Genomic DNA, 12,127 nt, shown 5'->3' with positions numbered 1-12,127 from the left:
GGAAGCCCTTTATACTAAATTGTCTTCTTGGAGACTTGTATGATATTTTAAGTATATTAAAGGCTCTGAGAAGTCTTGCGGTAAAGAAAATTGTTTAACTTTGTTTAGCCCATCATTTCTTAAAAGTTTTTGACCACAGAACTTTTTTCTGTTTTTAAAGAACACCTTTTAATAGCCACATACCTCACACTGGGAAATACTGATAACTTGTTCATCCCTTAGCTCTCTGGTGCATATAAAACAAACAAAGTCACCTATCCTAGACTATGTCCTAAAGATATTTTGCAGCTGCAAATATAGGTAGTGTTGCAAAGCCTATATAATGAGGAAGCTTCCCCTAAAATCTATTCCAAAGCTTTCATGTTTAAGTTTTGTCATCCGTCCATTCTTATAACCTCACTGGAAATAAAAAGATTATGTTCTGATACAAAATCAATTGCTGTATATTTACTGAATCCTACTGATACATGTTTTATTGACTATGCAAAGACATTCGACTATATGGATCATAACAAATTATGGATAACATTGCGAAGAAGGGGAATTCCAGAATGCTTAATTGTGCTCATGAGGAACCTGTACATGAATCAAGAGGCAGTCGTTCGAACAGAACAAGGGGATACTGCACGGTTTAAAGTTAGGAAAGATGTGCGTCAGGGTTGTATCCTTTCACCATACTTAATCTGTATGCTGAACAAATAATCTGAGAAGCTGGATTATTTGAAGAGAAATGTAGCATCAGGATTGGAGGAAGACTCATTAACAACATGCACTCTGCAGATGACACAACCTTGCTTGCTGAAAGCAAAGAGGACTTGAAGAACTTACTGATGAAGCTCAAAGACTACAGCCTTCAGTATGGATTACACCTCAACATAAAACAAAAATCGTCACAACTGGACAAATAAGCAACATCATGATAAACAGAGAAAAGATTGAAGTTAACAAGGATTTCATTTTACTTGGATCCACAACCAACACCCATGGAAGAAGCAGTCAAGAAATCAAAAGATGCATTGCACTGAGCAAATCTGCTGCAAACGACCTCTTTAAAGTGTTGAAAAGCAAAAATGTCACCTTGAAGACTAAGGTGCACCTGATCCAAGCCATGGTGTTTTCAATCGCCTCATATGCATCAGAAAGCTGGACGGTGAATAAGGAAGACTGAAGAAGAATTTACACCTTTGAATTGTGGTGTTGCTGAAGAATATTGAATATCCCCTGAACTGCCAAAAGGACGAACAAATCTGTCTTAGAAGAAGTACAACCAGAATGCTCCTTAGAAGCAAAGATGACCAGACTACGTCTCACGTACTTCAGACGTATTATCAGGAGGGACCAGTCCCTGGAGAAGGACATCATGCTTGGTAGAGTAGAATGTCAGCGAAAAAGAGGAAAACCCTTAAGGAACTGGATTGACACAGTGGCTGCAATAATGGGCTCAAGCATAACAAGGATTTTGAGGATGGTGCAGGACTGGGCAGCATTTCGTTCTGTTGTACATAGGGTCTCTGTGAGTTGGAATGGACTTGAGGGCACCTAACAACAACAAACACTGATATGCAAGAAAGAAAGAAGTTTTAAGACATTAGCCTTGCTGGGCAAGGAAGTTGCAACTGGTGGTCTACCACTGGTTGGAATTTTACACATTTCCCTGCTGCTATTCCTTGATCTTTCTCTGCCTCTGATCAGAATAATCCTGATTTATCAAGGGGTAGCCACAATGTAAGGCAGAAACACATGGAAGAGAACAGATTAGACACATGCAGTCCTTTGAGGCACTTATTTAGGAACCAGGAAAGCAGTAGAAAAGTGTTGGGAGGATTTGACTGGGCACTTGAGGCTGTCCACTCAACTAACATATATAGCTTAGTCTTTGCTGAACCCACACTTTCCAGAGAAGGAAGACAATAATATTTTTATCTCACTTTGAGACAGCTTACAGTAAAACACATGTGCAGAAAGTACTTAAATATTAAGAGAGCAACAGCTAAATATAAAAGGGAGGGCTAATTATACTATGAATCAGATATAAGAGAATTAATGAGCATGCTGTTAGCTCTGAGCTTCCTGGAAGCCAAGTAAAAATGGAATCATGACTGTTACATATTAATTAGTTCAAGACTGTTATGTATTAATTCCTGTAGTCTCAATTGTAAATATGGGATGGAGCCCACTCCCCCTTTACTCTCTCACCTTTCTTTTCTTTTGTCCTATAGCTTGGCTTGATCCAATGAGTCCAATTTGGATGCTTCTTGCTCTTCATAACATACTTGATATAAAGAAGACAATTAGCGGCAAATAGATAGTTTGAGGAGAGATCTATTAATGTTTATTTTGTAGCCATCAAACCCTCTTCACATGGTAAGGTCTCTGGGTTGAATTTGAACTGTCAAACTAGAGGTAAAGTCCATAGATACCATTAACCAAATTCTTACATCCAACTAAAAGATCTTTGGGGCCCTTCTCAACCTCGTTCTCTGTGAAAATTTGGAACTATTTCCCCTTTGTCTTATCCCTTTCCTGCTCCTTCTTAGTCTACTCCACTACCTCAATTTAAAAAATAACCAGTTATTGGATGAATGAGCTAAAATGAATGCAGATTTGATTGTTTTCTCTCAAGGGAGTGATAGGAAGAGAGCTGCAAACTTAGAGGCCTGGTTTGGCTGTCTGAGGTTGGTCCCAAGGCCGATTAGGCCAAGGTTTTGGCCAAGTGAAATTTTCAATTCTCTAAAAGAAAGGGCTAGCACATTGCTCATTAGAGCATTCTGAACTTGCCTGTGCAATCTTTTTGCTACCCTGCAATTTCCTGTTGGTTATAAATGAAACCTTTCTAGCTGTTAATGCAGCTTGTGACTTGAAAAAAAAAAAGCCTGTAATTAATCATAGGAGGTTGGGGGATTCACTAAGCCTGAGTTACATGGGAGAAGCCGGACAAGGCACTAGGACCTAGAAGGCATCTATCCACCCTGGCAGGAATTTCTTGCTTGGAGCTCAGACAACAAAGGCATAGAGAGATTGGTTTTCTTTCTCTCAGCATCTCCACCCAACCAGCAGAAAACCGGTGAGTGGGGCTTTCAAGTGATTTTCAGGCAGAATGTAACAGATGTCAAACGGGAAAAGCACAAGGCAAAGCTAGTTCTCTCTCTGTGTATCTTTCTCTCTCTCTCTCCTTTTTTTCTTTATTCAGTTGGATTTTGTCCTAAACCTCTACCTGGGATTTTCCTTTGGAAAAGTGAGTTTGACGTTTCTTTGTTTTCAATGTGATGTTGATTTAGAATAATATCACCTCTGATTCTAAAGCAAAGCAAAGCAGAGCGGTACTGGAACGCCTGGCTGGAGAAATGCTTGCTGCTTGTCTTGAGGAGGTGGGGTCTCTTACCACTGCAGGTTGTCTGACAGAGACAATGCTGAGCTCAGCACAGGTCACGGTGACATTGGAAGAAAAGGGGGACTGAGCCTGGCAAACCGACTAGGCACCAGTCCTCCTTTATCTTCTGTCCTCCTGGTCCCTTGCAAATATCTCCATGTGGCAGTGTGTAGCAGCTGAGCCCTGATTGCTTTGTGAGTCCTTTTATCCCCATCTGTGCAATGCATGTTCATAGTTTGGTTGCTAGGTTGTCACTACCTTTGCTGGCGTTTGGGGGCTTTGGTTGTATTTGGTTTCATATTTTGATTTTTTTTTTTTTTTTGGTTCAGCAGTAAGGGGGAAAGCAAAGCCTGACAGATGACCATCTTTTGCCTCAGCTAACATACCTGGGCAATAGATAAGTTTGGGGTGAATTGCCTGCTGTGAGGGCAAAAAGCCTCTTCGTCAGGGTAGAAACACAGAACAATGAAAGGTGTGCTTGCTTCTAAAGATCTCATAGTTGTTCAGGGACTCGTTTGGGAATCTTTCAACAATTAAATTATTCTATTAAGAGGTGCGGCTGCAGCACTAGGGAGGAGATGAGAGGTCTAAAAAAAAAGAAAGAAAGAAAAGAAAAATAAAAAAGGATTTTGTGACCAAATGGTACCAAAGGGAAAGCGGAGCTAATAACTTATTAAATAACTGATTTTTCTAATCCTCTTTTTTTTTTTTCAGTGTATTTCTATGCATGTCTGATAGCTGCACCAGCTTGGTGGGGAAAGGGTTTGATGAATAGCACAAAGACTCTGGCTATTCCCTGGAGGCTGTCCCTTTAAACAAGAATCCTAGTTTATTCTGGGGGGAGGGGATGCACACATTAGAGTAGGAAAGAGGGTTTGGAATAAAATTAAAACACTCCTCTTCATAGTCATTGTACTGAGATGCAGAGACTGCTTCCTAAGCTGGAGATGCTAACCTTGGCTAGCTCCTTCTGTTCGCTTCAAGGGGAATTTTGTCAGGCTATGGATTCATTTACAACTGTTAGTCATGTGGGCATGTGTGAGGAAGCAGATGCCAGTTTTAATGCATTTAGCCTGAAGTTACAATTTGATAGGAGCTACTGTCAGTAAGTCCCAGGGTTTTAAGCTATTCCAAAATCCCTCCTCCCCTCTGCTTGGAATAGTGCCAAAAGTGCCTCCCTCCCTATCGCTCACCCCCAACCCCCACGACAACCAGCACCCCCAGCCCCTCCCAGCCCCTCCTTCTTCTCTATTAAGATCAATATTCCTGCAGGTCAGTGGCAAGCAGCAGATGGGTCACCGGCTTTTTCAACCAGTTCTTTTCACAGGCAGCAGATTGCGGATCTGGATCTGGCTAATATCTAAAATCCTCCCCCCCCCCTTTTTTTCCTTACCCCTTTTTCTTTGCCTCTCTTTACCTCCCAACCCCTTTCTCCAACACTCAGGTCTTTGAGGTTCCACCAAAATATGGAACTTGATTTTGGACACTTTGACGAAAGAGATAAGACATCCAGGAACATGCGAGGCTCACGGATGAATGGGCTGCCCAGCCCCACTCACAGCGCCCACTGTAGCTTCTACCGAACCAGAACCTTGCAGGCACTGAGCAATGAGAAGAAAGCCAAGAAGGTACGTTTCTACCGCAATGGGGACCGCTACTTCAAGGGGATTGTGTACGCTGTGTCCTCTGACCGTTTTCGCAGCTTCGACGCCTTGCTGGCTGACCTGACTCGATCTCTGTCCGACAACATCAACCTGCCTCAGGGAGTACGTTATATATACACCATTGATGGATCCAGGAAGATCGGAAGCATGGATGAACTGGAGGAAGGTAATTCAAGGAGTGGGTGGTGGTCCTTGGTGGGAGGTGGAATAATGATTGTGGTTCTATTTTTTGAATTTCATGGAAAGAAATTAGGAAGTATATTTGTCAAAACACCAGGTTGATGCTCAGACTTCTCATTCTACAGACCACTAGCCACCACTCTTTATGGCCTTCAGTCTCTGCTGGCTAGGGTTGAGGTATGGGTGGTGGTGATAATGCATTGTGCTTATCTGCCAGGGTATATAAAGAAAAATCTGAATTGTGGTGTTTACTCTAGATCTTGTTCATAGTTAACTCTGAGGAGCATTATTGAGGCAGACCATACAATCATTAGGGGTGTAACAAAGAAAGAAGGTTGATTGGGTTAACAGAGAGAAGGTTTTATACCCAAGTTTCCTGTGAACCGCTGAGAGACTGTTTGGTGAATTGCAACTCGTTGGAAATATGTACCCTAAAAGCAAGACTTCCTGGATGTATTCATAGAGAATTATACTTTTAGGTAAGTGGTTACTGCTCAGCTGTTGCTTCTAAAAAGCCCACTTCAGGGTGTGTCCCTAAGGCTGAGGTCATTGAGAGAAATACCAAAGAAAGCTGTAGGTATGTCTGGTATTTTAATGAAGACCATTCCTATTAGAATAGGCACTGACTCACTGTACCCAAATCCCTTTAAGTCCTCTCTAAATTTTGGTTTTTTAACAGTATTTTCTAACAAGATTGCTGAAAATCCAGACAACCTGTGAACCCACCAGAAAATAGGGAAAATCCAACCTCTTACCAAAACTGCTCAGCTGTAAAGTCTTCTTTGTGATCATTTAGAAAATAGATCTTGGAAAACATCCTTAATATTCTACTTTAGCAAATAAATTATATTGAGGTTGCTTTACTACATCCACTTTTAAATTGGTAGGTATAACATATGTGATCATTTTAATCTAACACAATGCTTGAAAAGACAGCCTCAAGGAGTGGCAATAATAAAAATGTTCCCCCAGTCCCCTCCCCCATTCTCCAGCCTTCCCTCCCAGCTCCCTCCATTCCCTAGGCAAAGAAAGGTGAGCTTAGAGCAGGCAGATGTCTAAGGAAAACAAATTGTGAATCAGCCAACAAGGAAGAAGAAACAGCACATTAAATGACCTGGTGTGGGAGTGCCAGCCTCTGCTTCACTGCTTCTAGGTTTCTTGTGTTCCTAAACAAAGGAGCACGCAGAGTTTCTCTTGTGATAGACTGCAGCTCTCTCAAGTAGCTACAGTTTCCCAAGTCAGGCCAAGAGATTGGGGCAAGTTGCGTATAAAGGACAGTGTCCATGTGATTGCTGGATCTGGGTTTCGGTTCCAATCTGAGGGTTGCCTACATAGCTGACCTTGAAAAGCAGTGCCAAGGAGGCTTAGATTATTTGACAGTGTGTTGGATGGCCAGGCAGAGCTTAATCCTAGGCCCTTCCTAACCATTGAAGGATTAGCTATCCTAGCACAAATCTTTAAAATAAGAGTCAGGGCAAACATAAGGCTTAGAGCTAGGTTGAGGGAGCTGTCCAACAAAGTAATCAATTGGGTGTGTATCTTTTGTCACTGTAAAATCAATACCTCTGTTGAATTTAAGGGATTTCTCTATAATAACTTTCTCAAACAAAGCAACCCGAGCCACTAAATATATCCTCATTTACACTAGCTGTGATCATCTGAAGGTCACAATGGATGCTAGGGCAGAATTCTGAAGCAAGTGGCATTGTATTAAGAGCAAGGATTAGAATGTTCTTGTGTCTAACGTAAGAGAGGTGTCATGCACAGATTTTCCCCCTAAATCCATTTTTTTACGTGTCCTACTCAAGAATAAGCCCATGTTATTGATTTTTCTCCCTGGATGTGTGTATGTGTGTGTGTGTATGTATTGGAGGGGGGTGTGCTAATAAACAATCTCAGTTCAATAGTGCTAATAAATGTAATTTTGGGGAAAAAAAAAACACAGCTTTTCCCTTGAGTTGTTTTGAGCCCTGCTGGATTGGACTCCTCTCATCTACCACTCCAGGGAGCAGTGGTACTTTCTGGTGAATCTTAGAATGTGTAGAGTATGGTTGGGGCTCAGTTGCATTTGTTTATAAATCATCTACAAACACAAGCTACAGCGGATCTCAATGCCCTCCCTGAGCTGAGTACTGCCCATTCAGTCAAGGAAAATTCAGAGGTATCTTTGGGATAGTGTTGAGAAATGTGACTAAATTTCCCATGACCACAGAATCAGGCAGGAAAGGGCTGTGGGGTGAGGAGGGTAGAGAAAATGGGTCTTCTTCTATTTTGTCCTTCAGAAATACTCAGTATATCTAGAGATGGAGGACAGAAGTCCCTTCACTTTCTTCTCCTTTGGAAAGGTTTAATGAAAGATCAAAAATTCACACGCATTGCTTCCCATGAGGCTTCAAGTTGAAAAAGCTTGGAAATACCTCAATGAAGAATCCGGGGCATTGTGTTCTAGTCTTAGAGGGAGCAGATTATACTGGGAAGAGAAGTCTTTGCAATCAGACAAACCTTGGTTCAAATCCAAGGTCTGCCACCTGCTAATTTGTGTGACCTTGAGGAAACTGTTTAGATTCTCTGAGCCTTAGTTTTTCAGATGAAATAACAATGGGAATAACAGTTTTGAGAATTAAATAAAACAATGAATATGAAGTACTGAGTGTTTTACTTAGTATTTTGCTGCACACTCCCAATAAAGGCTAGCTATTATTATTTGAGTCATCATAGTTTATAACTGGTTAGTTACATGATCATAGGTTTGCCCTTAAAATCACTGTGATTAATGTTCTCTTTATTTTTAACAACTTTATTAAGGTATAATTTCCATACCATAAAATTCACCCATTTGAAGTGTACAATTCAATAATTTTTAGAAAATTTATGTAACCATCACCATAATCTAATTTTAGACTATTTTCACACACCCCCATGAAAACTCATACCAATTAGCTGTCACTTCCTATTTCCCCCTAACCTCTCCAGCCTTAAGCAATCATCCATTTCCTTTACATCTCTATAGATTCGCCTTTTCCAGACATTTCATATAAATGAAATCATACAATATGTGGTTCTTTGTGACTGTCTTTGTTTACTAGCATAATGTTTTCAAGGTTTATCTGGGTTGTACCATGTGTCAGCCTGCCATTTCTTTTTATTGCTGAATAATATTTGATTGTATTTGTCTATCCATTCTACAGATGCTTTCCATTTCATATCTGTAAAATGAGACTAGTAAAACTTGCCTGCTCTATCTTATAGGATGTTTATAAGGATAAAAATAGATAAGGGATATGAAAACACATTCACATTCACAAGGTAAAAAAAATAATGCTATGAATATGATAATAATAATGACAATGATGATGTTCATGAGGGGTTGGAATGACCAGTAATTCCCTAATCTGGCTGCCTTTCAGAATCTTTCAGAGCCTTAGAAAAATACAGATTCCTGGACCACACCCCAGACCTATTGAATCAGAATACCCAGGGCTAGGGCACAGGAATCTATGTTTTTTCAAAGATCCCTAGGTAATTCCTATGAGCACTTAGACTTTGGAAGTATTGGATTAGGTGATCTTGATGTTCGCCTTCAGCTAACTTCTGTGGTGAGAATTTCTAGGAATGCAGAAATCCTTATTTCTGTTTTTTACTTCTTAGTTCTTAAAAGAATAATGGAGCATAGAACATATTATGTTTCCAAATGGCCACACTAATAAATATTTAGCCTATAATGAAATGAAAAAAACAATTGGTTAATAATCACTCTGGCCTTGTGGCACCCCTTTGTCTAATGTCTAGTGTCTGCTGCTGCATACTAAAAGTAGCAAGGGAAGCATTTTGGACCAAAGTCAGATGATTGATGTCAGCTTTCCCACAACTCCTTGGGAACACCTAGGGTCTTAGTGAGGCATATAAGATGTGGTCCTACTGTATTCTTAGTAGGTCAATGAAAAAAATCACTTGGTGGCTTTTCCTTTTTTCTTGCTTAGCCTTTTATTTTAGAATCCTTCTCCTTCCCCTCATATTCTCTCTACTGCTCTTCTCACTTCCTTGTATGTGAGTACTCAGATCAATCTTAGAGGTGTTATTTGTGACTAGCCAGCTTTTCTGAACAGATATTGAGATACGTCTGAGCATTATTAGCCAGACCATGAAACAGAGTATTTACAATTGGGATGGTCTTGGAAAATCTGAGCTGTATAGTGACACCACCTATGATCCAGTTCATCTCCTATAGCTCATTTCTTCAGATGAGATAAAACCACCTTCTCACTGATTTGTCCTCTAACTACTGAAGCAAGCACATTGCCAAAGAGGAGAATTTTAAGATACTTGGGAGGGATGCATTGTTAATAGGTATAATAATATAACAAAGTTGCATTTAATATTTCTGCTCTTGAGTCAGGAAGCCCCAGAGAAGAGGAGAAAGCCCAGGCAGAAGTGTTTTTGCACTGAGAAGATGTAAATATGCTTAATGCTGTTGGAAATGAAGCCCTCCTGAAAGTGAAGGGTGGTAGACTTTAGATCATCTTGAGCTCACAGCTCAGTCCCTTCTTGCCCTTACAGCTGGTCTTCCATGACTTCATTTCCTTTCCCTCTTGCCCCAGAGCAGGTTGTCAATTCCACATAATTGTCACCTTGCTTGGCTTGAAAACAGTTTTCCCTCTAGACTCACAGCAGGAGGGAAATGGCCCCTGGAAGCTGTGGCAGGATGGGAACCCAGCTGTGTAAAGGTGCGACACACCTCACCCAGCTCCAAGTGCCAGGCAGCCAGACGTGCAGGAAGCACCGAGCTCTGGCGGCAGATGTGTGCCAAATCACAACAAGGAAGCCTTAGTTTAGAGAAGTGGCGCATTTGGTATCTTTCCAGTATTGAGAAGTAGAGAGTCCTCAGTGATGAGCACTGTTTCTTTAACCTGTAATTACCATAACAGCTTTGTTATATTGTTTCCTAAAGCCTATTTGAGATGGAAAGGAGAAGAAAATTTCTTCTTGTAGACTTATAAGGGCTAAAAGAGACCTCAGATGTTACCTAATGCAATACCTTCAATTTATAGATAGGAAAGCTGTAACTCAGAGAGGTTGAGTGAATTGTCGGAGGTCACAGCTTGTAAATACTTGGCAGGGATTTGAATCCAGGCCTGTCTGACTCCTGAGTTGCTGCTCTTAACCATCATAGATATCTTGCCCTCAGTGGACTTCAGCAGTGGCTTTACTGGGTGTTAGGTGTAGAAATCCACATTTGGCATTTGTAGCAACCGGAGAGCTCCCAACCAGCAGGAGCTCTTATCTTTGAGGTGTGGGACTCAGGCAGTGGTCATGTTATATTATAATCACAGCTCAGTTCCTAGATGACTGTCTTTGCTTCTCTCTCTTTCTTTCAGCTTCTGCTACTCCTTTCCTTCCTTTTCTCTCAACTCTTTCTTCCTCCTTCCTCTCTCTGCTATTTCCGTCTCATTCTCATCTCTATTCCTTCAAATTAAGGCCTTAAAAATAATGATAGCTAGAATTTATGAAGTGCTTACTATATGCCAGGCTCTGAGCTGAGCACTTGATGTTCATCATCTGATTTGCGCCTCACAACAACCCTATGAGGTAGGTATTATCATCCCCATTTTGCAGACAAACTGAAGCCAAGGGAGGTTAGGTAACCTGTCCTAGGACACACAACCAGGAAGTGTTGGGGACAGGATCAGGCCCCAGTTCTGACTGACATCACCTCAGCTGCTTTTTTTCCACTACTCTGAATTGGGGCCAAAAGGAGAGAGTAGAGTGACTAAAATGTACCATTGGAAGGTGCCTAACATAGATTTGACTGAGGACTGGACCCTCTGGAAAGTTCTTGGGTGTCATATGATACTATAGCTATTTGCCATCATGTTCATTTTCATCTGGGGTGGTTAATCATACTCATAGTCAGAGGCTTAAGAGGTTTAAGAGATGGGAGCAAAAAAAGTCCAGAGTCCTAATAGGGCTACACAGCTGACTCTCCAGAGAAGACTGTGGGTGAGTGAAATCATAAATATATAACCTCACACATTTCCACACCACCAGTTGTCAGACAGGATTTCACAGTACATGACAAGTTATGGAAAACATCTGACTCAAAGCCAGTGACCTCTTGCAAGGTGCCTGTGAATCCTGTGAAGTGCTAAGGCAAGAGACCATTCTAAGGCACGGGGGATAGTGGCTGTGAAAATACAGAGGAATTGAAAGGGCCCCTTCATCCTTTTAATTCACAAATGAAAAACCCCAAGCAAGAGAAACCCTGATTTCTCTGGCACCCTTGCTGGCTAATCGTACCCAACCCAGGTGATTAGAGGCAGCAGAGAGAACTTTTAACCATTCCACTCCTGAGTGTGCATGTGTGCACCAGGTGGGGGAGGGTACCTGTGCTCACCTACAAACCATCCCTTCCCCCCTCCCCCCATCAATACAGAAGACTCAAGGCTTCTGGGACACAGAGCAGCTTTGGAAGCCACTTACCCTCCCCCTCCACACACACACAAATGTCCTCAAAGGTGCCCTAGAGAATCTGACTGAATCTTCTCTTAGTACTGAGAAATTTATTAATTAACATGACTTAAAGGATTTTGTGCTACAGCAAAGCAATCAATATTTGCAAAGGGAGTGAATTATCAGCCCCGGGTTTCTGAATGTCTCTGTGGTTCTCCCACTGAGACCAAGGGAAGGAGAAGAGCCATTGGGCTATAATTGTGTTTAATGCTTTCTTTGTACTGCCTAGCACTGATCCATTTGTTTATTTATTTAGGGTTATCACTGATGATTTAAACCTGATTAAATCACACTGGTTTTCTGCAGCTCAACCTCTGGATGAACTTCTGTATACCTCGAGGCTAATATGCTTTACTCAACAAATTCAGCCTTTTCCGATATTCTCTCCCTGAGGCTGAGCCTACCT

At 41.3% G+C, this 12,127-nt stretch overlaps 1 protein-coding gene across 3 annotated transcripts in view; it reads left to right on the top strand.

The window, feature by feature from the left end:
• The first annotated feature begins 3,033 nt into the window (after positions 1–3,033).
• The window catches only part of DCX (doublecortin), a 114,392-nt gene continuing 105,298 nt past the window's right edge, over positions 3,034–12,127 (top strand). Inside the window, exons 1-2 of one of the 3 annotated variants that reach the window (XM_004379779.1) lie at positions 3,034–3,064; positions 4,815–5,200. In XM_004379779.1, the coding sequence (XP_004379836.1) occupies positions 4,837–5,200 (364 nt within the window). In that variant the 5' untranslated portion in view covers positions 3,034–3,064; positions 4,815–4,836. Of the gene's footprint in view, positions 3,065–4,285; positions 4,476–4,814; positions 5,201–12,127 lie in introns of those variants that run through there. The other 2 variants (XM_004379778.1, XM_004379780.2) reach the window with 2 other exon arrangements.

The sequence above is a fragment of the Trichechus manatus genome, unplaced genomic scaffold (assembly GCF_000243295.1).
Source record: "Trichechus manatus latirostris isolate Lorelei unplaced genomic scaffold, TriManLat1.0 scaffold00068, whole genome shotgun sequence".
NCBI classification, from domain to species: Eukaryota; Metazoa; Chordata; class Mammalia; order Sirenia; family Trichechidae; genus Trichechus; species Trichechus manatus.
The sequence above is the reverse complement of the archived record's forward strand: the minus strand, read 5'-3'. Positions and strand labels throughout refer to the sequence as shown.